The sequence below is a fragment of the Galendromus occidentalis genome, unplaced genomic scaffold (genome assembly GCF_000255335.2).
Source record: "Galendromus occidentalis unplaced genomic scaffold, Mocc_1.1 scf7180000075782, whole genome shotgun sequence".
NCBI classification, from domain to species: domain Eukaryota; kingdom Metazoa; phylum Arthropoda; class Arachnida; order Mesostigmata; family Phytoseiidae; genus Galendromus; species Galendromus occidentalis.
Window position 1 is genome coordinate 491,313 of NW_003803772.1, and position 24,658 is coordinate 515,970.

General features: G+C 50.6%; 5 protein-coding genes across 5 annotated transcripts; 3 read left to right on the forward strand and 2 right to left on the reverse strand.

Annotated features, from left to right (window-relative positions):
- The first annotated feature begins 562 nt into the window (after window positions 1–562).
- On the forward strand, window positions 563–2,153 carry LOC100908574 (pre-mRNA-splicing factor RBM22). Its single transcript, XM_003738160.1, has 4 exons — window positions 563–805; window positions 894–992; window positions 1,072–1,221; window positions 1,416–2,153. The coding sequence occupies exons 1-4, from the start codon at window positions 698–700 to the stop codon at window positions 2,151–2,153; spliced, it is 1,095 nt and encodes a 364-aa protein (XP_003738208.1). The 5' UTR covers window positions 563–697.
- Window positions 2,154–5,348: 3,195 nt separating this feature from the next.
- On the reverse strand, window positions 5,349–9,833 carry PDZ-GEF (PDZ domain-containing guanine nucleotide exchange factor). Its single transcript, XM_029112965.1, has 9 exons — window positions 9,657–9,833; window positions 9,127–9,422; window positions 8,543–9,008; window positions 8,006–8,435; window positions 7,697–7,975; window positions 6,076–7,586; window positions 5,845–6,009; window positions 5,550–5,748; window positions 5,349–5,440 (listed from the first exon to the last, which is right to left on the reverse strand). Exons 1-9 carry the CDS (start codon window positions 9,762–9,764, stop codon window positions 5,349–5,351), a joined length of 3,546 nt encoding a protein of 1,181 aa, XP_028968798.1. The 5' UTR covers window positions 9,765–9,833.
- A 4,425-nt stretch (window positions 9,834–14,258) lies between these two features.
- Window positions 14,259–17,963, forward strand: LOC100908857 (tuberous sclerosis 1 protein hamartin). Its single transcript, XM_018641554.1, has 8 exons — window positions 14,259–14,355; window positions 14,720–15,855; window positions 15,977–16,262; window positions 16,378–16,679; window positions 16,766–16,993; window positions 17,147–17,372; window positions 17,456–17,722; window positions 17,813–17,963. The coding sequence occupies exons 1-8, from the start codon at window positions 14,259–14,261 to the stop codon at window positions 17,872–17,874; spliced, it is 2,604 nt and encodes an 867-aa protein (XP_018497070.1). The 3' UTR covers window positions 17,875–17,963.
- Window positions 17,964–19,127: 1,164 nt separating this feature from the next.
- LOC114828517 (uncharacterized) lies at window positions 19,128–20,913 on the forward strand. The gene is made up of 5 exons (XM_029112966.1): window positions 19,128–19,230; window positions 19,545–19,759; window positions 19,965–20,075; window positions 20,176–20,346; window positions 20,430–20,913. Exons 1-5 carry the CDS (start codon window positions 19,128–19,130, stop codon window positions 20,697–20,699), a joined length of 870 nt encoding a protein of 289 aa, XP_028968799.1. The 3' UTR covers window positions 20,700–20,913.
- A 118-nt stretch (window positions 20,914–21,031) lies between these two features.
- Window positions 21,032–23,751, reverse strand: LOC100909142 (cytochrome P450 4V2). The gene is made up of 8 exons (XM_029112967.1): window positions 23,505–23,751; window positions 22,978–23,176; window positions 22,643–22,830; window positions 22,199–22,394; window positions 21,897–22,065; window positions 21,570–21,807; window positions 21,287–21,466; window positions 21,032–21,204 (listed from the first exon to the last, which is right to left on the reverse strand). The coding sequence occupies exons 1-8, from the start codon at window positions 23,749–23,751 to the stop codon at window positions 21,032–21,034; spliced, it is 1,590 nt and encodes a 529-aa protein (XP_028968800.1).
- Window positions 23,752–24,658: the final 907 nt, after the last annotated feature.

Consider the following 24,658-nt stretch of genomic DNA (forward strand, 5'->3'; position numbering starts at 1 on the left):
TCAGTCATGAGGGAGAAATCGAGGAATACTTCCTTCTGATACTCACCGGTCTTGCAAACGCTGTCTTAAGAAATCGGATTATAGCTCGCGCTCCCGACATTGGCGAGAGGAGGATCCTCGCCGACAGAGCTTCCGGAATTGGGATTTTGATTTTGAGTCTGCGACGCTGCGGTAGGACTCAAGCTCTGTGAATGGAGGAGGAAGCTTTCCGGAGGCGGAAATAGAGGAAACTCAAATGCGAGCAACATCGGGCTCAATCAGGGGGATCGTGCATCGGTGGAGGTGCATTCAAGAAGAAATAATTGTTGAGGATAGCTTATGTATCGTTCTTTCTGTGTACTTCTCGTTTGCTAGTGATCTCCGCCCCAGACTAGCCATTTCTCCGGCCCAGAGCACAGGGATCGGAATTGCGAGCTGCAACAAACATCAATACGATTGGACCCCTTATGTAGAATTCAGACCGCTGAAGGCTCAGCGCGCTCTCAAATTTGAAATTCCGCGCCCAGCTCGGCTGTCTGCTTCCCCTTCGAGCAAGTCAGGCAGCCGCCATCTTAAGCACTGCCTTGTGGCCTCGACTCCTCGAGCAATCGGCGAGACCAAGCCTGTATTACGAGCCACAGCCAAACATCGCGTTCGCGACAAGCATCCTGCGTTCCGAAATCCCTCCATCCCGTCCATCCCTGCTGGACTCGCGAGAATGGCGTCATCGAAGAGCGCGAACACCTACAATAGATTGAACTGGGAGGATGCTGAGTTTCCCATCCTGTGTCAGACCTGTCTGGGAGAGAATCCTCTTATTCGAATGGTAAGCAGAACTCGAACGCTACTTCAGCGATGAGCGGGGAAAACTCCCGCTTCGTGAGCTTATAATTATGCGGGATCTCCGTTTACAGATGAAGGATCGCTACGGCAAGGAATGCAAAATCTGCGCCCGACCTTTCACAGTATTCCGTTGGTGCCCTGGACCGAAAAGCCGCTTCAAGAAAACTGAGGTAAGCAGCCTCGGCAAACTTTTGCGGTGATACAGGAGCGTTGTTTTCCCGGAGTTCACTCACTCAGCCCCACCCTCAGGTCTGCCAAACTTGCGCAAAACTGAAGAACGTTTGCCAAACTTGCCTGCTCGACCTGGATTATGGACTCCCCGTCCAAGTTCGTGATCAAGCTCTGAATATCAAAGATGAGATACCGAAAAGCGACGTCAACAGAGAATATTATCAGCAGGTTAGTTCTCTCACCTCCATTACTTCAATGTCTATGCTATAATTTTGAGAGAACGGAAGCCTGATACCCCGAATTCGATCTGGGATCGTCGAGTGTCTGCCCGTAGTGGGATCTCGAGGCCTGGGGGGGCTCCGGGTACTTCCGAGGGCCTCTGCGATCTGATGAATTGACTCGAGCGATGAATACGCTTCCAGAACGTCGAAGCCACAGTTGCCGTGGGCGACCCGAGTCGTCCGTACGGACAGCTCGCGAAGGCTCAAGCGCCAAGCGATGTCCTGGCAAAAATGGCTCGATCTACTCCGTATTACAAGCGAAATCGACCTCATATATGCTCCTTCTGGGTCAAAGGCGAGTGTAAACGAGGCGACGAATGCCCGTATCGGCATGAGAAACCGACAGATCCGGACGACCCATTGGCGGATCAGAATATCAAGGATCGTTATTACGGAACCAATGATCCTGTGGCCCACAAACTGATGCAGAGGGCCCAAACTATGCCCAAAATTGAGCCGCCTGCGGACAAGAACATAACGACATTGTACCTCGGAGGTGTACCGAAAGAAACGACCGATCAAGACATCAGGAACCATTTCTATCAGTTCGGAGAAATTCGGGCGATCAATATTGTGGAAAAACAAAGTTGTGCCTTCATATGCTTCATGACGAGAGCGTCGGCGCAGCTCGCCGCCGAGCGAAGCTTCAACAAGCTCTTTCTCCATGGTCGTCGCATCAATGTGAAATGGGGCCGGAGTCCAGCCTTGGTCTCTTCGCGTGATGAACCATCGACCAGTGGAGCATCGATGTACAACTCCGGAGGCGAAGTCGCTGCCCTAGCCCCACCCCCATTCCCGCCAGGAATGCTGCCCCCGCCAGGGCTGAATCAACTTTATTATCCGAGTATGGATCCCGGGAGGATGGGGACATTCAATTAAGATCCATTTTGGCATTCTTGTGTAAAATAAATATTCCTGTATATAGCGTAAAGTCCGATAGGGTAGTCAATCCATCAAACCATCAAACGACGCCTCAATCGAAGCCAGATGCGGGCCTCGTGGGCTTTTGTGGACGGCATAGGTTTGCGGAAGTACGAGCGACTGTTCGTTTCCAATAGATTGGAAAATACCAAAAAATTTTCGGTTTCCCGGGAATCTCTGTCCGGGGAACGTTTCCGCTAGTCTTGCGACATCCAATTTTCTTCGGCTGCATCCTCGGCAGCTTGAGATCACCGGATGCTTGAAGACCTGGATACAGCGATTGTGACCATGAACACGGGATCGCAAGCGGGACAGAGTTCCGAAAGAGCATGGAATTAGGATCACCTGAGATCAAATGACCCCAGATCGCATAACATTAGCGGCAGTGGAGGCTCGAACATGTTAGAGGGACTCTCGCTAATGTGCCGTCGCGTCGGGAGGCGACTCGGCCAATCCTTTCACTGACGCACATCCACGAGCGCAAGAGAGAGATATCCGAGAGAGGCATGATCCACAACGATTATCATAGGAACACACATCGACCTTCGAATCTCTAAACGGTGCCATAATTTGACCAATATGAGCGCGGAGTCAATATTAGCCTGCGGTCTCGGTAAGACCGGGAGACTTCGGAAAGGAATGGCAGCCCCCATATCTCCGCTTCGGGGCTGCCAAGTTCACGAGCAGCTCCCGAAGCATGCTTGTCTAATCGAGAGGACCGTTATTTAGCGCAGAAGTTGTTCCCCTCGATCCTCGATGACAGTCCCATCGATCCCTGATTCTGGAGATGAACAGGTCCGTTCATTCCGCAATATCAGTGATAAGTCCAAGAAAGAATTTCCATTCATAACATACGTTTATTAGGTGACAATTCTCCGAGGACACTCCTTATACGAGACAGAAAAAAGGGGTCCCTCAACAATGCGTATTGTGTACGTGTCCGGTATCTGATCCGAGATTCCCCACTGGTGCCGAAGGTGATAACCATTACGGTGATTCGGTTTACTTTGACGTGTTCTCAAGTTTGCTCATTACATACATATATATATTAACAACATTATATTATCGCTTGTTCAGTCGAAGGAAGTTCAATATGTACAACGCGCAGTCGCGGCTGGCTAAACGGCATGGTCAAAATTGCCCCAACCGAGGAGTATACAACTTTACAAGTCGTATATACAGTGAAGAACGGAGCTCCTTGTTCACGGAACGGCTTCTTCGAACCCTTTAGGGTGCTATTATTTTTTTGTTGCTGTTTATTTGTTCAGGAAAGATGGGGGACAAAACTTGTTCCATCGGATTTTCCGCTTGTGACTCGGCGATTCGATTGAGTTCAGCCTGATGCATTTGAGTATTGTGAGCGCGATCTCAGAATTAACGAGAATGTGTGGATGGGTGCGGAACCTACTAAATGAGTTCCCCATCGGATTCTAGACCTCAAGTCTGTGATTCCGAGACCGGAATCGAAAGCCTCTCTCAATCAGCCATTCGATCCGTCTCCTTATTGAAGAACATATCACAAGCCGATGTTTCACCTTCGCCTCGCGGTCAGCCGTTTCTTCCTTCTATTCTGGTCGTTCGACACAATCACTAATCAATATACTATTCTAGCCGGTGGGGACACGTTGAAAAGTGAGTAACTCGAGTTGGCTCCATCAGGTCGCGAATGTTGCTTCAGCTCCCCTTGATTTCGTTGTCATTAGTGAGGGTCGATGGCATTTGTCCTGGATGCATTTGTACGATTCGGTTGGAGCGATGAGTTTTGTACGACGCGTCGGTGTGGATTTGCTGAGTTCGAACCTTTCATCGGTTCTCGTTTCATACTGCCGACACTTGTGTATCTTCCTCTGCAACACAGGAATGAGCTGTAATGAGAAGTATACTTGCGAGGAATCTTCCAAGTTCCCCATTTATGTACTCGAAGCACGCCCAGAACGCGCTCCTCGCGGAAGTCATGCGCAGCTTCCCCGGAGGGAAACGGTCCGGATCGGATGACTCACCCTCGTTGCTCATTGAAATGTAGCCTGGTCCATTTACAGTTTCGTGGCTCCTTGACCTCTGGAGTCGCGTTTGGCCCATGACCGTGATTCCTCCAATTAATGTATTGCAGACCCTCTCTGGTGGGGGCCGTTGGGGCGCAAACTGCTTCACAGCGCAGCTCCTCCCGCTTCCGCCTGGTATGCAAACAGAGAGTTCGTGAGGTAAACCTCTTTTCGATCGCCCTCAAGCCGCTCCCATCAGATGCCGGAGCCGAGAGACTCTATGAGCATGCTCCGTCTTGCTGTTTCGAAAAGCCGAGCGTCGTTGAGCACTGTTAGGTGGCCAATTGAAAAAGCGGTTGGCGTCGAGCTTCGCCCGTTAGGGATGAGGAACCAGCCAAAGCGACTCGAGCCCCGAATTACGAGAAGAGTTGCCCATTGTCGCCAGCGACGAGGTCAACTCATTCTAGAGAGCGTCCCGCGAGCTTCGACATTGACAGCGAACATCTATACAAGTATTCGAATTTTCTCGAGGTATATCATTGTGACTCATGTTACCTTTATCTCTGTTCCCAGAAAGAGAACAGTTTTTTCTGTTTGATATCGATGGTGGCAAAGGAGGTAAAACCGCAATTGCGTGAGAGAACGGAGGCGGCCTGTGGCCCTGATTGAAGAATCTCGCTGGATTGTAATGATGACCGATGGTGTGATAACCATTGAACACAGAGCTTTGATAAAGTTCGTGCGACGATGATATATGCCCAACATCATTGAGTGAATCTGTTAGAGTTAGAAAAACGAATACACCCTGTTTGTCAATGATGCAAATAAGTGGTTAAGCGGATATATGATGATGATGATGATTCTGATTGGATTAGGATTACTGTATTACAATGATTATAAGGATCATGATATTCAGGATACGCTAGGTAGACTGGTGACCGCAATCGCCTCGGACTGGCGGGTGCTGCAGTCAACTCGCAGCCACATAAGCACAGAGATCAGCGAGTCCAGACAGGATCCGCACACAAAGACAAAACGACACAGCCTAATGAGACTACTGAACAGAGCTCATGCAAATTCAAGTCAAGACAAATCAGCAGAATCACTGAATGGCAAGCAACATGCCCCTCGAGTAAGGTGCTCCTCCAGCAGAATATTAATCAGAAGAAATCTATTCGAACAAGTGCGCCTTGCCTATGTGAGAGTTTGTTGAAGAACAGGAACTCGGACCCATGCCGCTGTCGATCGAATTCATTGAACAAACTGCAACGGCAACATCCATCAATGCACTCTGAATGTCGAGAAGGAATGGTGGCGCGCAGAGCTCAACCGGTGCGTCAAGGAGGAACGGATCGCGAAATAATATTCTCACCTGACGCATGATCTCTCCGAAGACTTGTGACGCTCGAACTTTCGGGAGACAAGTGTAAGCCTTTCGTCAGAGGGTCGCAAGGAGCACGGTTGAGAAAAGGTAGATTACTCTCGGTGCTCCCCTTCCGCATAGAAGAGGGACTAGGTGAAATGGAATTCGTCGAGATGCCGCTCCCTGACCTTCCACTCTGCGGACGGACCTGTTGGGGGAGAGCGTGGTTTTATACTCGCAGATTCGGAAATTGGAAGATTTGAGGAGGCGAGGCTTATTGTGCAAGGAAGAAGAGAGTTCTAACCTTCGGCACGCCTTCCGATAACGCCAATAGCTTCCTCATTGCTTGAGGGGAATCGGTACCGAATTTCGGTCCGAGACTCTTCTTTCCCTCGGAGGTACTGCTCGCCAGCGACGTTGTCGACGTTGTACTGAGCGTTGGCGAGGGATGCCGTTTTCGAATGGTCGGCTGAGCATTGGGCGCAGTTCCTCTTGAAGTTGGGTTCGTCGAAGAGCCGTTATTGCCACTGCTAGCGGGGGCGGCACCAGCGCCGCCGGCGGAAGAGGTTCCTCCGCTGCCGCTCGTCGAGCTCTGCGGCGTGCTGGACATATTTTGGCCGACCACCGGTGGCTCACAAGTCGTGCTCAGTTCGAGGAGTTTATCCTCGTCGGTGATGACCTTCAGGCCGGAGAAATAGGCTTTCACTCGTCGGACCATTTGGGCTTCCTCGTACATTTTCTTTGGATTGGGACCAGCGGACGATTTCTTCCGCGCAGGTCGATGTTTCGGAAGTTCGACGGCTTGGGACGAAATCGCTAGTCCCACAGCCGAGACGGAGGATTCTTTCTGTTGCGAGAGGAAGTTATTGGACGACGACGACGCCAGCGATGGGAACACATAAGGCTGCGAACACATATTCATGAGCGTGCGAACTTCTTTCGAAACCATGCGGAGCTTCTCGAAGTTCACCAGGCCATCGACGAGCGTGTCGTTTCCAAAGTGGATGAAAGACAAATCCTTGTGCACAACTGGGTAGAACGGTATCAGGGGCGGATGCAGTCGCGTCACCAAAGTTCTGTAGCGGCACATGTTTCGCGACGGGTCCATCAACTCTTGAAGATCTTGGAAAATCCTATGGTATTTCGATGGCAATTTATCCCACGTGTTCTTGAGTCGAGAAACCGCCTGATGGCCGAGTCCACTAAGAATGGCGAACATCGAGTTGAAATTTTTGAACTCTCGAAAATACCTCGCCAGTTTTATGAATTGCTTCACTGTGCGCATCCGTCTCACGACGTTCGGCTCAGAGACGATCTGTGTGACCACCCAAAACATTTCTCTGTTCACCAGGTCGGCGAACTTCGAGAGCATCGGAGCTCCGTAACGGCTCTGGAAAACTCGGAACAGGTCGTCCACGTACTCCGTAGGCTCTATCTGTTGGAATATTTCGAAGTCTTTCAGCGTCAATTGAGCAGCGACTTCGCCGCTGTTGAGTTGTAGGAACGAGACATGGCTCTCGCGAAGCAGCTCGCCCGCTAGATGATCTGGCACCAGAGTTTCTTGACTATTGTTGTTCTTGAGATAGTAGCGACTACGGAGTTCCATTCTCTCGGAGAGGTTCTGCATCTGGTCCGGTAGTCGTCGTTGCTTCACCAGACCGCCCTCGCCCACGGTGACTTCACACAACGAGTAAAATGAACTCGAATCCGTGATACCGAACCCACGGAGGGTCAGCATGACGACCTCCCGAGCAGTCGTTTCTTTATGGATCACGAGGAATTTCGACGTCTGATCGGCCCGATATACTTTCAGAACGTGTTCCGGGAAATCCGGGGTCCTCGCCGGCTGTTCGGTCACGTCGTAGTACAACAGCGTCGACGAAAGATCTGGATTCGAATGACTGTGGTACATCGACGGACCGGTCTTCCCGCCGATTTGTAGTCCACCGAATAGCGAATCGTCGCTCCCATGGGCAGTCGACGTGTCCATGGAGGCAGTTTTCGACATGATCTTCGCGAAAGTCTTCTTCAATTTCGTACGATTACCTGCGAGGGAAAGGAAAATGTATTAGAGAAGTCTCTCTCCCCTTTGAAGGGATCGAATCACGTTTCCTCGGGGTACGATATAGTATTCTATGGCCAGAAGCGTCACTCACCCAGTGTCATAAAACCTTTCTTCGACGACTTGGAGTCGATGGATTTCTCTGACAACATTGAACAGTTTTGTTGATTGCCGCACTTATCGTAAGCATCGTAGACGTCGTTCACGCCATACTGGTGATTACTGTTGTTATTGTTGTTGTTGCTGACGGTGATAATGTTGTTGTTGCTGCTGCTATTATTGTTGTTAATAATGTTGTTGTTGTTATTCCGGACATTGTTGGTACTCCCCCCGCTATTGATCCCGATGCTCGCGCCACCGCTGCTGTTGTTGCCTACGCCAACTATGCCGCCGCCACCACAACCGCTCAAGAGAGAACGCTCCGAGATGAGAGATTTCCTGTTCTGCCGAGCCTTGCTTCCTCGATTAGGGTTGGTCGTCATTTCTTTCAGACCCATAAGGTTCGAACGGACAGAAATCTGCAGATGGGTGCTCTTCTTGAATAAGTCCAAGGCTTTCGAGTGTGACATGTTGGTGAAACTCTGTCCGTTGACCTCGAGAATTTGGTCACCACGTTTGAGTCCGACTTCTTGAGCCTTTGAAGATCGCTCCACTTTTGAAATGAATATGTCGAATCCTGTCTCGTATCCTCCGACGATCTGAAATTGGAGTGCCTCCTCGCGGTTTGGCCTCGCTAGCGTGATGCTGCGTGTTCGAGCTTTGGTTGCGCAAGCAATATTCAGAAGACGCATTTGTGCGAATTTCTTGCATTCTTCCAATCTTTGCTCAAAATCCTGCAGTGGAAAGAGGTGGTAATGAACTAAGATTCTACCCACCACGAAGCGGCCGATACTGTACGCTCGTAGTCCCCATGAGAATCGGCGATAATTTCGCAACTCACCTCAAGAAACTCCATCATATCTGGATCGGTCTCGAAGTCGGTAAAGTGATTATTCACCCACAGGAGAACCACTCGAATTACTCGGTCCCTCCACTTTTCATCTTGGAACCAATCGAGCATCTGTCGTGTGATCTCGGTGGGACTCTCCAGAAACGTTCGATGCGTGAGAAGGAAGTCTTCAATGTATCCCGGATCGAGAAGATTCTCATCGAGTAATTGTGCCAGAAGACGTTCAGGGGTGCCTCTGATAACTACGTGGCCGCGTCTCGTTCCGCCATCGAGTACTCGATGCTCGGTAACCAGAACAACACGGCCGTTCTCCTCAAGTTTCCGCGTGTTCTCCTCCCCTTGGTGAAGAATGCGGTAGTACTCCGATTGAGCAATGCAAACGAACTGGCAGTCATCCATTTTCGTTCGCATCGTGCCAACGTGATGCATTTTCTCCATCGTGGGGGTTATGCCGAAACTACGGGATGGATCGCACATTAGATAAGATCCCGATCTAAATTGATTCGATGACCCTCAATTATATTGTTATCGACTCGTCGACATCGCGAGTGATTTCACTCGGATTCACTTTATACCTGTCGCCGAGATAAAGGTCCTGTATCGTTCCGTCGGGCAGCTCCACTTCAACCATGCCGTTCACAATGACACTCCACGAATCGAGCTCTTCGCCATGGTTCATGACAACGGTTCCAGCTTTTTCAACCACAGCAAAAACCATCACGGCACACAATTCTCGTCGGACACTCAGCGTCATATTGGCGAAAGCTGGCAGATGCTGCATAAACTCGAGCAGCGTCTCGATATCTTCCTCCATGCGGTCGTTGGGGTCTTTTTCCAAGCATTCACGATACGTATCACGGACAGTGAGGCACTGCAAACAATGCTCGGAAATATTAACGCACTCCACGAGAAACATTCAAGATATCGGCCACCGCATTTATGTACAATGATCGATGATCGATCCGGGGCTCGAGAAGAGGGGAGAAGCTCTCGGGGATCTCGCAAGAGGTGGGCGAGAGATTCGATGAGACGAATCAGGACGATACAGGTGCACTGTTAAAGGTCGGTATAGGTAAGAACAGCAACGTATAAAAATAACTCTAACCTCCATGTGGGGCTCGACGTCGTCTTCATCATCGGAGTCGCCCGTGCTCTCCGGATGCCCAACTCCGACCAACTCGGGATCGTCTAGAGAGCTCTGGATGGAATGCATAGTGTCCGAGCCCGAATACGCGGATGAAGTGTCTGAAGACCTCGAAGACCGATTCGATTTCAAGAGCAGAGGGTGCTGAGGTGCTGCACAATGATTGTTGACACCGCCCAATGCACAATTGGCATAGTCCATCGGGTACTGTAACGTTGGGAGGAGTCGTTGAAATCATCATTTTCGGATAGAGTGCTCTCTAACGTCCCGAAATCATCCTTGCATGCGAAAGTTCGGAATATGTTGTCCATCTCACCTGTCTGTTCGGGAAATGTGCTTGACTCGACCTGTGGCTACCGGTGGCTTCGTCGAACGCCGCGTCGCATGACTGCAGTTGCTCCCTATGTGCCATACTCCGTTCAATTGTTGCGCTCGCAGTCAGGTTCAAGAGTCCAATCCTTTCAGATGCTCCAATGGATTTTAGGAATTCACAAATGCATAGGTGATCCGACTCAAACCTCTCATCACAGTCCTTGGAGAGATGCAACTGTAACGAGTGCGAGCTACCGTGAGAAAGTAGATTGGTTGAGGTCGCCCAAGTCCACGCAGGCCACGGAAAAATCTCAGCGCCGAGCATTCTCACGCCGGAATAGATCTGTCGCCATCGGTGGTTTCCCACCGACTCCGGCTTAGACCAGACTGGTTTTGGTCTTGTGATCCATCTAACGGCCAACGCGACGGGAAGCATGACAGCGAGAGTCGGGAAATCAATTTCTCCTCTACAATCTCCTGGCTCCCAAACTCTGCGGGTACGCTCAAGGAAATGTAGAGAACCGTGTTCATTCCTCATCTCGAATTCCTCGGTATTTCTGGATACCCGAACTGTGCGGAGTCGATTCCGGAGTTAATTCTATTGACGGGGCGGGAATCACTCGAACAAACGCGGATGAATTATCGCCGATAAAACTCGAGCAGGGGGCTACTTTCGGGTTCGACAGCTTCCGTCCAGTATATGTCGGTTCGACGACAAGCCGTCCGAGGCACAAGCTGAAGAGTGGTCAGCTCTATACCAAAGTGGTATCCAGTTTCATGAAGTCGTTCCATGCTCGTGAAAGGGAATATCGGTTCGTTTACAGTGATCGGCTTCTACAGCTGCCCTCTGGACAGTGTGTGTTCGAGACCGGAACTGAGCCGGATGTCGACTGATTGATTTCACCGGAGCATGTTCGGTCATTTTTCGGGTTCCCGTCACAGAGCGACAGCGATTCCCTCCTACATCAGATGGAAACACGCGACGATGAAAGCAACCTTTTCTCTTGCCATTTACCGATCGCATCACTATAAGCGCTTGGGCGGTCGGGATACGTTCCGTACAGACGCAGGAATTCGATCGTATAATTGTGGAAACCGCTACCACTACCGATTGTATCGCTAGCAATCCGGATCGGGGTGAGCACGGAAAATTATTGAAATGAGAACTTCCGATGCGGCTTCGGTTCTGATTTGGCAGAAGCTAAGAGCGTGAATAAATTTCTGAGGCCGTCGGAGATCGATTCCCGACGGGGCGGATAAGTCAATTCCCCCTTCAAGTCGAGATAAATTTTCTTCAACCACCGCGGTCACTTGACATATGATATATATTCAAGAATGTAGAGCGATGTTTTGCTCAACAAGGTTTCGGAATTCCGACCAAGAATGCGAGTTTGAGGTAAGGCTCATCAGCTGAATGATGGGAACGTGTTCAGAGCGTGAACAGACGAGCGACGCGGACATCCCGCACAAATCGAAGCAAGTTGGAAACTTTCGAAGGCTGATCTGATTCTCAGAATAATAAGGGAGCCAAATTCCTCTCGACTATATTAGGGAAACTCTCAGGGAATGAATCAGTGCCGTTTCATGGGGCAAAGCTTGTTCCAGAACCGAAGAAAGGGGACCAACGGACGCGAAGCTCAGACGGAATTGTCGTCATGCCATTTGACACGGCCACTCACACAAGCGCAGAGACAGACAGACGTTCACCGAGAATGGCACCGAATCGAAGCGTCCCCGGCTAGGCGTCAACGTCTCAGTTCCGTTTGGCTAGACGAGTTCGGAGCGATGTCCCTTCGGAAAGCCTCATCGAACCAGCTCAGAAATCATTCGAAAATAAGTAGAACAATTCAAATTCTCAAACATACCTGTTGCTCCGGTCGGACATTTTGGCAATCCTCACAAACCACACATGATCGGGGGCCGTCGGACTATTTCTTGGCAAGTTTTCTCGACTGCATCACTGTGAATCAATAAAGCTAATTGAGTTTCCCGAAGGAAGCGCACGAAGCACAAGCAGAACACAACGCACTCCGGAGTTCTATGAGTACCTGTCCGAGTAAAGTGTACCAGATTCCGCTGCTTGGTATTGGTGCACACACCACAAAAACATCATGGCTGCCCAAACAACTACTCACTAGAGGGAGCTGCGATCGACTTCCCTCTTCGGCTCATGATCCGAGATCCGACGTCGTGTTTTATCCCCAGATTCTTTCTGCAAACGAAGCGGGAAATCAGGTTTCCCAGGCATACGAATTATATTTCGGGAACTTCAAGGAAAGGTGACATCGGCTCCTGGAGCTCCCGTGACACGGTGAATCTCAGAAATTGATATCCGGAGTCGTGAACCCGCCCGGAAGTTGTCAGAACTCCTTCGCGCATCGAGGCAGAACTTGAGCGGCTGGAAATTTCAGCGCTCTGCTTGCAGGATCCTCTCGTATCGTGGGGACCAGCGCTCGCAGCGACCATTCGGAGTGTGAGAGCACTCGTCTTGAGAATAAAGAGGATCCTATTGGGCGGGAAATCCGCGCTCTGCAATCCGACGGTGCCTTCAGGTGCAGCCAGAAACGGGGAAAATTCAATCCCCGGGCTGTGAATCGATCATTCTTATCTTAATCTCTAAACTTGGAGGGGGAACGTGTCATAATTTGGATCGGTTATCGGTTGGTGTGGGTTCCGGGATCGGAGAAAATGATGATGCTGATCTCTGCTTAGCACGAAGTGGGATCACACTGGTGCTCCGGGCCTCACTGGCTCCTGTTGAATTGTTTCTATCAGGAAGGATAGGACCTCGATGGAGAAAATTAAAACACTCAAGAATTTCAAAAATGGTGTCATCAGAGATTAGTGTACCTATGCTCCAGTCCTTGATCCGTTGAGAACTCGTTTTTTACCGAGATCATTCCGACTGATGACGACGAGCAGCCCATGAGAGGTCGATGGTTTTCCGCAGGGCTCCTCCCGCGCCATGGGCTCGGACCAGGCTTCGGGACCAATCAGCTTTGTATGACGGGCGGCGGTTCCTGGCCGTTTGAAGAATATCGCTGTTTGACAGCTTTGATTCGAAGGGGGAGCTAGGACGAAAAGAAACCCATCGGAATCGTGCTCGACTTGCTTTTGGATGAATGGGTTCATAGGAGAGGTATTTCAGGCTCCCCAGACCTGGTCAATTCAATGTTTCGGCCTCTTGAAGGAGTCAGCGATCAGGGTCGGAACTCCGGATCGCACTCCGAGGTGCCTCTGGCTCTTGGCGATGAACTTACTCTGGATCGGCGCGGATCTTCATCATCAGCGCTCGAATCAGCCACATGTTCAAGTATCGGGCGCGGGACTGTCAATAGCCGTCGTCCTTCCCAACCAGTCGGTGAATTCGGGTATCGAATATGGTCAGGAAGAACGCACAGTGGCTTTCTGTTCATCCGAGGCGGGCGCGGCGAAAAGAGGCGCGACGATCGACAGGATTCGAACAGCTGATCGCCGGGTTCACCCAGTAACTCAGATCGAGAGACCCGATTCCAGATCACGCGCGGAGCGAATCATCCTCTGAGCCGATCCCGATTCTCCGCCCTTACAGGTCGAACGCAGGTTACATCCACTCTTGGATTTTCCGATTTCATATCAGTCAGAGAACGGAAATGAATTAAGCGCGGCGGCATCAGAGCAAGTTCAGCGAGCACTTCACCGAAAGCCCTCAGAGCAAACCGTCCTCACTGACCAACTGAGCATCATAATACCGATCCCGTCGATACGAGAGGGAAATTTGTGTTTCACGAGAAATTCTTCTCTGGCAGCTGACAGAAAGCGACCTCTACCGGAGCTGGCGGCTGTTACAAAATAAGATGGCTGCTCCCGTGTCTTGAGAGAAAAGTTGTCTTGAACATATTCCGGCGCTTACCGCTGTAGCCTCATGTAGGATTTCTCCATGTGAACCTCATTCCAAGAGAGTGAGTAAGACTCTGGGCAAACGTTCGCGGATCGAGCGGCCCGCAACGAAATTTCGGGACGACTAAATCTATTCAAACTGTTCAGTGTGCGACTAAGGGCATACTTCACCGGCAGCTCTGCTCATCAGCTGTCGTTGTTCGTCGAAGCCCCGACCGATGTCGCGCTCGATCCCGTACCGGGAATAGATCTCTCTTCGCGTACGATTTCCGCTAATCGGCGATTAGTGAGCCAGTCCGAAAGCCGAGGACGATGGTGTTTGAATAGGTACATTGCTTAATTCGCAGGGGTTCACGAGCCAAGTCGCCGACGATGCCTGTGGGTGCATTGGAATTGCTGAGATCTGTCGACGATCCAAACAGTGATCTACAAGACCTCCAATTAGCTGTTCATGAATATCTCCAACAAAGTGAGTTCGCTCGAACCTTCCAGTTGTCGTCCCTTCGTTCTTCTCGCTATACCCGCGAGCAAACTGGTAGCTTCTCATTTACTCTTCGTTCGGAGCCTCTGTACTGCTTCAAAGTGAGATCTGACGAACGCCGAAACCCATGAGTTTGGGGTGAACCCACTCCGAATTTCGAGACATTTTGCATTCCAAAGCGGTCCGCTGCTTTGTAGTACGTGGGTGGCTCTGGGGTAGAACAATTGAGTGCCTGTGAAATCGGGGTGGATCCCGTGTAGCTCGGCGTATCTGAGTATGTCCGCGACTCCGCAGAACTTTCAAGTGGAGACTCTTCGCAACGAATGTCACAACAGACCATTTCGTTTTCCAGACAAGGACAAAGAATTCGTGCATCAGCTCATAGCTCTCTATCTTCGATCAAGATCAGTTCGGGTGCTAACGCTGCTCATCAGTTTACGAGATCCTTTTTACAAATGGATGCTGGACCGCTGCTCGGAGAACATTCGTCAGAATGAAGCGACCATCCGGATCCCGACCTTGAAACTACTTCTGTCCATCGTACAGAAAGATCCGTCGTGGTTACACGACAATCATGTGAGAATTCTCCGGGAAGCGTCCGGAATTATCAAAGAGGGTCAAGACGTCACAGCTTGCTTCGTGTCAATCGTTATCATGGCGTCGATTCTCCCGTTGATTCCCGGCGCTTTCGACAGACGCGCTCTAGAGAGCTTGATGTTCAGAGCTTTCGCCTACGCAGCTGACTTATGCGTGAAACGCAAGGATGATTTCGCCGAACTGAATCGCCAGCATCTATGCAGCGGTCTATACACATTGTACAAAGTGCTATACTCGATGTTCCCCTGTAACTTCTTAGCATTTTTGCGGACGACCTACGGAAGTTCCGATAGGCCCGAATACAAACCCGCTTGGGGTCAAATCATTTGGCCTATGATAAAGCGAACGTATTTCCATCCGTTCCTGGTGCAGTACAACTGCGATAGTGAGACCCACAAAGATCGCTGGAAAGGTCTCCAAAAGCATGACATTATCGCCGACTGTCAGAATTACTTCAGTGATCCGAGAACGGAACGTCAAGTGGAAACGGGACAGCCCAGAGTCGCGGCGAGCAAGCCTTGTAGTATTCCGAAGAGGAACGACTTCATCCAAGACGCGCCATCTTCGGATGGTGTCCTAGGAAAAACACCGAACCTATTGGATGTCATGACTCCTCATCCGCCCAGCGACGTTTCGAGCAGCTTGGGAAGCGTGGATATCGCGGAGGAAGCGAATCCTGAAGAACCTACCAATAGATCCGACTACGAAGGCAGCGGCACGCCTCAAAGACCGAAAAGACACCGCAGATCATCAGTAAATTTAGCACCGATACCAGCCGAGGCTACCGAGGACGAGAGGCTCACTGATGCAGAAGATCATGGATTTTGTTTGACCACTCAAAGGTTGACCCAAGAGCCAACCAACAGTATTTCGGAGCACGCCGAAGTCCAGGTGAGTCGCCGAGCGGGGGGAGCCCGAGCTGTGGAATTGAGAGCCCCCTGACTGAGATTCTGAGAAGTTCGAATTCGGAGCCTCCCCCATGGAGATTAACCCATTCCTTCTATTCCCGAAGGCCGATCCACCGCCGCACAGCGAAATGGAGAGCCTCCTCGCATCGTCAGGGCTCAGACATCGATACATGTCGCAGTGTCAAGCTTCACCTCCACCACCGAACGGCAGTCCTCAGTTCGGGGCGAAATTGACGAGGTCGCGATCCTGCCCCTCAAGTCAGCTACCGATCCACCATGACGATTCTGCCTCGCTATCTGAAACGACGAGCAGCAGTAATGAAGACCTCAGCTCGAAATGTCTGTCACTTAGCCTGTGGCCAAACAGCCCGGAGCCTCGCAAACCGAAAGGTGCCTCTCTCGCGGGGTCCTCAGCCCGGCATACCATCTCGATCCTCGATTCATGAATATGGTGAGGACTGATGGAGACACTGAATAATAGCAATCCACCGATCTACAATTTCAGATATCGACACCCTCGACGAGAAGACGCCAGCCGAGATATTGGAGGACCATATGAAGGCGTGCTCAGTCGTTGTCCTCCGCGAGAACGATCAGCAGAGTTCGAACAGCTTCTCAAGCTCGAAAGAGCAGTCGGCGATCGAAGATTTGCAGAAGAAATTGACTTACACTGAAGCTCATTCCGTCATGCTCTACGTGGAATTAATGTACGATCGGCATCGTAAGGAGATCCATATAGAAAGAAATAGGAGACTTCTGGAGAAAGCCAAGAGAATTATCCAGTTAGAGGAGAAAAACGCGGCCATGGTGAGTTCTGAAGCAGGAAAAATATCAGAGAGTAAATACAACGGGGATCGGCATTCTCTCTGCAATAATTGGAACCTTCTCCGCAGAGTGGTGAAGTCAAAGAGGTTCGCGAAGAATTGATAGCGAAAACGAAGAAAATAGCCGAACTTCAAAAACTGCTCGACGTTAGAAAGGCAGAAATGCAAGAAGAAGTCAGCCGAATCCTCGCCAAAGATTACAGTCAGGCCGAAGAATATAGACGATTGATAAACGAGAAGAACGACGTCATGGTGAAGAACGCCGAGCAGAAATCTTCCCTCGAAGCCGCGAACGCGGTAAGTGATACGGGGTTCAGCTTCATATTCCGTTCTCGATTCCTCCGACAGATATAGAGCGTCAAAGCTCCGGTCATCGAGCTGGAAATTCAAGACTTCTGACGATGTACCTAGAGAGCGGTTTCAATTTGAATTCTCTCCGACGCTCCGCAGGACATAAACACTCTAGGATCCAGCCTCCACGAGGCGAAGCTCCACCTGGACAACGCGAGGTTGAAAGCAGAGGAGCTCATCGCTTACCGAGAGAAGTGTAAACGCCTCGAACAGGAATTGATAACCCTACAAGAAATGTACCAGAGACTTGAGGAGATATCGAGAACGGGAGCGAGCGATTGTGGTCAAGTTTTCAATTCGGACGAATTAGCGAAGGAGCTCAAACGTGAGTCTCGAGGTTTCCCACCTGGGCGCGAAGTTGACATTCGCTGCCGATAAACCTACCGATAAAATACAATTGATCCACAGAATGCAAGGTTCGACTGGAACACCGGAAACAAGAATCCGATGCGGCTTGCGATCGTTACAAAGCAGAACAGGGGAGAGCGGAAAAAGCTGAGAAACAGATCCGGGACATGCGCAAGCATCTCCATCAGGTGGAAATGAACTCAGTCGAGCAGATCAGAGCCAAGGACGACCACATTGTCGCGCTGAGGAAGAGCCATGAGCGTCTCCAAGTCTGTGTTCTACAGCTGCACGGCAAATTGGACGAAGCCGACGCTTTCCAAGATCAAGGTAATCCACGATATGGCGATCGTTTCGACCGAAGGTGCTTGCCGATGCCTCGAGTAAGTGCTTCTGAGAACCAGGAAGATCCTTTTCCAGGCAATCGATATCATGACATGCGGAACGGTCAGGGTAGGGACAGCGCTTCCGTTAATTCTTGAGCCAGAATTTCTTACGAGACCGAATGAATAATGATAAGAGCATTGTCTCACTCATAGGACTGTTGACGACGAATAAAGCATAATGAATTGAAATTGGAGTGAGATTCCGAGCCTTCACTCAACTCGTGACATCCCTCGGAAAGAGATGGCTCAGATCCAAAGATTCCCCCCCCCCCGGTTTCGACCTTCGAAGGGGATTCACACTATCCCGTCGAGATCAAAGTCGATCTCCGAGGGTCTGAAAGATCCGTGGCATGCTCCCCAAGGCTCCAGTCTGACTAGAGCACGATGCCAACAATTATGGATCTGCCTGAGAATGTCCTGGACCTCTCTCAAACCATACAGTTTCGAGTCGCAATGCCGGGTAGCTGAGACAATCGATCTCCGGACGAGTTCGATTCAACGGGGCGACTCTGCTAAGCTGATGGGTCCCTGGGATGAATGAATCTGAGCGTCCATTGGCTCATCTAATAAGGCCGGTGTTCTTGTCTCGTTACCAAGATCGCGGTTGATCCTGCGCATCGAACGAAATTCCTTCGCGACAGGAGAGAGCTTGAAGCATCTTGCTGCGAGGGCTGATATCTGTGTGGATACTAATTCGAGCTGTTCAGTCGGTTCACTCGGTACAATTTTCGCGACAATTTTCGCTGACGGAAGATTGGCGGACCGGAAGTGGAGTCGCAGTTTCTCTCTCAGGACATGACGCATGATCTGCTGCTTGCATACTTCGCCCTTCGAAGCCCCGAGCTGTCACCGCCGTGGCGAGGCTGTCTTCCTCGACGTATACATACTGGCCACAACTCGCTCGCACGGCTTCCAACAACCACCGAAGCCCATCATCGGAGCGACGAGACCCGGATGAAGCCGCCGAGCCCCAGAAAACGCGGCTACGATTCCCGATTGATTGATCTCGCTCAATAAAATGAAAGAAGCGCTTCTACTCTGGATTGAGCACGGCACGATACGGCTCTGGATGTGCTAATGGGAAACTATGGAAAGTTTATCGAGAACCCCGTTTTGTGTGTTGTGGGCTGTCATCGGTTACAGGATGGTCACTGACCGCGTATTCAGTGCCATCGAGTCTGCCGTTCATCGTATTGAGGGCACGTCACCTGCTGTGAGATGCACACCTTCTCTCTTTAGCTCAACATGAAATAAAAGACCGCTTCGGATGATGGTCAAAACTTGTTAGATTTTAAGCCCGTTTTTTTGTTGCCCTGCCAAGTCTCGATCTTTCCTCAGCGTATCGAAGTATGTGGCTCCTAGCTCTGACGATTTCGACCGCTATTTGTTTTTCGATCGCTTTCGACCTACGACAGCATGGTTACGATTCCCAGCACCTGAACAACCAGACAAGTAAGTCGATCTGAAAAGACCGATAGTGTTGCGGTGCAGTCGGCGCTGAAGACGGAACCCGATCGGATAACAGGCTAGGAGACGTTGGGACATCATTTAGATTAGAAGCTCCACACTCTCGCTCTACGATTGTGTTCCTCCCTTGATTCCACGGAATTTCGACGACTACCTGGGAGAGCCTGCGGAGCGAGGACGTATCCTCGATGTGCCTGGAAGTGCGGACGAGCTGGTCCTCAAAATGTCTCCCGCTGAATGGATGCGATCCGGGGCAGTTCGACCAAACACAAAGGATAACCGGATGGTGTTCCCCGCAGATAATTCGAGGGATTGCGAGACAGAAAAACGCATAGAGTTCGAGAATCAGATGAATGTCCTCATCCGAGAAGCTTTACACAATTTCTCCAAGATCATGACGTCTTCCGATCTCGAGAACGACACTCCTGTGCTCGACCCGCTCCGAGTCAGAGACAAAAATGTCACACCAGCTTTTGGCCCTGATGTTTTTGACGTCCATTTCAAGAATATCAAGGTAACCTCTTGAGGGTCATCGACATAAAGATGCTCAGCGATAGAAGTCCGATCGGCGCCGCATTGGAGCGTCAGAGAGATGAGAGGGATCCTCCGAGAGAAGAGGAGTGGGAGCAAATCGCAGGATTCCCCATATGGGAGTGAAGAAGCGTGACGCTTCCTGACAACGAAGAAGTCAACTTTTAACTCCAGCCTCATCGTTCTAGGTCGAGGGGCTCTCCGAATTCCTGGTGAACCAAGTTTCCACGGACATGAAGAACTTCCGGGTGAAACTCTCAGCGATAGCACCAAAAGTGACTTTGAACACATTCTACGCAGTAAGTGAAGGTTCCATTCCAGCGATATCCGAAAATTCCATGTTGTGATGCCCCAATCAAGAACAAAGCTCGGATATCATTGGATGCGGATCTTTTCCAGGTGAACGGTACGCTCTATGATCTGTTCAGTCTTCGCGGGACCGGTTTGGCCAATATCGAATACACCGAAGTCTTCCTGAGAACTGCTCTCTACCTCGACATTGCAGAAAACAAACTGCAGCTAGCATTCGCAGATCAGCCCTACGTGGATTTCTCTTCTGCGCAAGTGAAGGTGTGTCTCTCCGCGGGTCTGGTGCACTATCATTATCATTATTTATTCTCGAGGCGACACAATTAGCAAGCTGTATTCCGCAGGTTAACGGTCGACAGGCGTCGAACCGACGCTACAACGAGTTATCGCATCAAGTGGCGCCCATCGTGTTCTGGGTTTTTGCTGAAGAAGTGGCAACCGCGTTGGAGCCTCATCTTCAGTATTATTTGAACGCACATCTAGCGAAAGTAAGGCTTCCGGACTTTGCTGTCACTCTACGGGACAATATTAGCCTACCAAAGGTTCGCGTCCCGAAACCTATACCTTACAACTATATATCGTCAATGCACTTCACTCCCGTGACGCTGTACTGAGTGGCACAGACCCCCAACTCTGGATGGATTCAACGCTTCATCTGAAGCCTCTCTGTCGTAGGCTATGAATAAACATCCTCGTTTGAGACAGAGAGTGGATTTCCTAACCAATAGATATTACTGTGATTGATGTCGTGACTTTTCGAGGGCGAAGGCTGCTTCCGTGTGTAGGTGGATCGCTGATTCTTCCGGAGCTCTTCCGGTTTCTCTCCGTCTCCGGCTCATCCAACTCCTTTGTGGAGGAAGCGGGGGGGGGAAGATCGATAATAAATAAGATTCGGATGTTGACACTTGAGCAAGTTCATGGGACAACATCCTCGATTTCCAGGCGGTCACACCCAAGATGGTGTTCTCCTTGAAATCTTCACCGGCAAACCCGTCTTCGATCTCAAGACCATCTCGGCCGAAAGTTCTATAGATTCCAACCCGACCATTGATTTGACGCTGAAGTTCCGCAAGAATCTGGATAAAACTACTTTTTCCTCCATCAGCGCAAATCGTTGACCTGGAAGAGCGATGATGAGACAGCTGCTCACCTCATGCGTGAAAATCGAGCAGGAGACGAGACTCGGTGGCGTTAGACTCACCGATGCAGTTTCGCGGTCCTGCCGAAAATGGAACGTATGCGAAAGGATGCCTCCCGTTCGAATTTTCAGGGAGGAAGCGCTCCGGTATGAACTCCTCGGGTTTCGGGAAGCTCTGCTTGTCACGGTGCAATTGATACGAAAACACCAGCACGACCGTCCCTGCTGGAATTTCGTATCCGTCTGTAAAGCAACGGCACGATGAGTCCGCATGACCTCGGAGGAAGTTCTCCAGATATGCGTCGAAGCGACCATGGGGTTTCATCGCCGCGCTCTAGGAACTCACTCAAGCGGAAAGCTGCGTGCACCTCTCTACCAACAACCGGTACCGATGGGAAGAGTCTCAGGGCCTCTTTGATGCAGCAATCCAGGTACTTCATGCTCCTGAGATCCGCCATGCTCGGCTGTCTTTCATCGGATCCGAATATCCTGTCCTGTTCATCTTGGCAACGGCGTTGGACATCGGGATGGAGACCCATCATGAAAATGGTCCAAGAGAGCGCCATAGCCGTTGTATCGTGTCCCTTTGGAGGCTTGAAGCTCAATACTCTGCCCCTCGCCTCTGAATAACAATTCAGAATATTCGCCCATCGGTGGGCCGTCGTCAACTTACCTCGAACATGAAGGTGTCGACCTCCTCTCGTATGTCGCTCTCCGGTAAGGATTTTGGGTTTGCGAAATGTTGTTCTAGAAGGAGATCGAGGAACGCCAGACGTTTTCCTCGATATTGTGGATCGAGCTTCCTCTCCGCGACGGCTTGTTGCTTCCTTTCTTTGATGACGCTGCAAGTAATATAAATTATTGCCGTCCTACGGGGGTGACGTGAGAATGGAACACACAGGCGTGCGAGAGAGTGAGTTGAGGAAAATCATGTGCGATTAAAGAGACCCGCGTTGCTCTCACGGTCCTTCTTACCCTTCAGTGAACGCATGTATGCCTTTCACATGACGTCGAAAAGTCCTGCCAGCCTCCGTGAGCAAGTACAGATAATCTAGGTAGAGCCACGGGCGTACGAGCCGTTCAAGAAAGAATTTTCCCACGGCGTAAACGTCTGTCACGTATTGCGATTCAGTTCCGGACTGAGCTCCGACTTTGACACCCATCGCGGTTTCTGGAAAGGCGTGATTTGGGATTGAACTCGCGGAAGGACGCCATTAAGCGCATGTGTCCGCAACTTCGGACAGCCTCGATCATCCGACCGAGACTCATTTGTTCGTCATCAATCAAGATATCAGACGCTCCTTCCAAAAACGTCCACGAGCTGATCGTGAAGTTGAAAATCGGGAAAGACTCGAGGGGCTTCACCGAGGCGGATCGATTCGATGGACGCCTTAGGTAAGCGGGGCACATGGAACTCACCACAAATGATGTCCAGCGTGCATTTTGTGATCTCAGGTACGATATCGAAGTCTGCGTCGATTTTGGTCTGAAGATTTGCCACGAACACGTCTGCCTGCTCATTCATGACCGGCAGGAAATCTTCAAGAATTCGGAAGTGGAAGGCCGGCGTCAACATCTTCCGGCGTGCACGCCATTTCTCTCCACAACTTCCCGGGAAACCGAAGCGTTAGTCCTCTCAAACCTCCCGAAAACGATGACAACGATCGCGTTAGACGTCGATACTTCTTAACTCGGGATCCGCAGATCCACCGAGATCCCCGCATCGCTCAGGAGGCGCTCGTAGACATGCTAACCTTGTAAGCAAGCCTGTGCCCAGCCATGTGTTCAAGAGAGAATACAGGATCGGCTTCTTGAGATTTGTCGTATGATTCAGGACAGCCTCAACTCCTTCCGGGGAAAACACGATTACCGTCGGCTGGAAACCCAGGAAGACCTTGTACACCTTCTCCTTGTGGTACCAAGCGCTCAAGCCTGTCAGCAATCGAAAAATGCCTGGAAGTCGAGATGGAAAACTCGGATACTGGCCCATTTGCCCTACCATAGGAATGCTCCCCACGACCTCAAAAATATCAGATTCCGGAAGGTTGAGCTTCGGTCCAGTGGTAGACGAAAACCGGGATATGAAGTGGATCAAGGCTTGAAATGCACCTTTTTTCTCGATACAAAGATTCGCAATATGATATCGGTGAATCGAGGTGGAAAATTAATGACTTGGGGAATTCGTCGAATCATCGTGAAAGTCATTCTCGGATCTGACTGAGTCGAGCTGAGTCTCATTCCTGCCGGGCTGTAAGGGAAAATCCCCAGCTGTTCCAAATACCTGTAGATGTGTCCCAGTACTCCGAATCAGCTTTCTGGAGGATGAGGCAGAATATGTTGTAGGCCGGGGGTATGAATCCCGAAAGGCCACGGTCGAACGGACCAGGCATTGGTCGCAAAGCTTTCCACATCCGAAAATGACGATACACCACAGCAGATGCCCATCGTACAAAGAGCCCACAGTAGATGACAAGAATTTTCTCCACCAAACTGAGCTCACTGAAGGAGCGGTATATCGCATCGAGCATTTTCCTGGCTCACTCTGATATAACTTCACTCCAGTCCAAGTTCTGTCGGAGTGAGCATTCGAACATGGATGCTACTGGCTCAGAGCATGGAGGCATAAGCAGGAAATCGAGGCTTCATCGGTCGAGCGGGAAAGAAAACTGTTTACACGGGGAACTCCACAGCCTCGATGAGAGGCATGTGCGACGCGCATATTGCAGCCGGCTGAACGCTAGAGATTGCATGGAATACGAGTGCTCAAGTCAGGTCCCAAATGACCGACCTGAGGCGTGTTTCGCATTCGTACAAGATTCCTCGAAACACCTTTGGTCACCAGTCAGTACACCGGGGAGAGATTATCGCTTCACAATTTGAACGATAACTCACAAATGAACGCGGTGTTCGCGCGGATCACATGCTCGGGTCGGGAACGAAGCGGATCACCATCCGAAACTCGGTGCCGTGCCGATGGACAACGTGTTTCTGGAAGGGTCGGATTGTTCCAACAGAAGATTCTCGAGGGCGACGTCTTGCGGTCTGAGGTCCCTGCGTGTTACATAATTCCATAATTGAAGGTTCCATAATTTTCGAGAGTCGCTCTCATAGATCTTGCGAAGACTTAGAAAGGATACTCGAGATGTTATTCGAGGCCCGTAGCCGCTCCAAACCAAGCAGCCACAGCAATCAGGAAATATGTCCACCTGGAGAGCCTGCCTCTGTTTGCAGCTTGGGGGAGCTTGTCCCGCAAGCCGGCCCTCCATCGATCCTTCTGCCTTCATCTGTCGAGACGCCGACGATTCGACTGAGCACGGGGCCCGCTGTAGGCCTTACACATATGTGCATTTTGAACCTTCCTCTGACCTCTCCTCGCAGGAGAAATCCTTTCTTCCCGCGAGGAGGAGTCGAGGCTACAAGAAAATTATTGAGAGA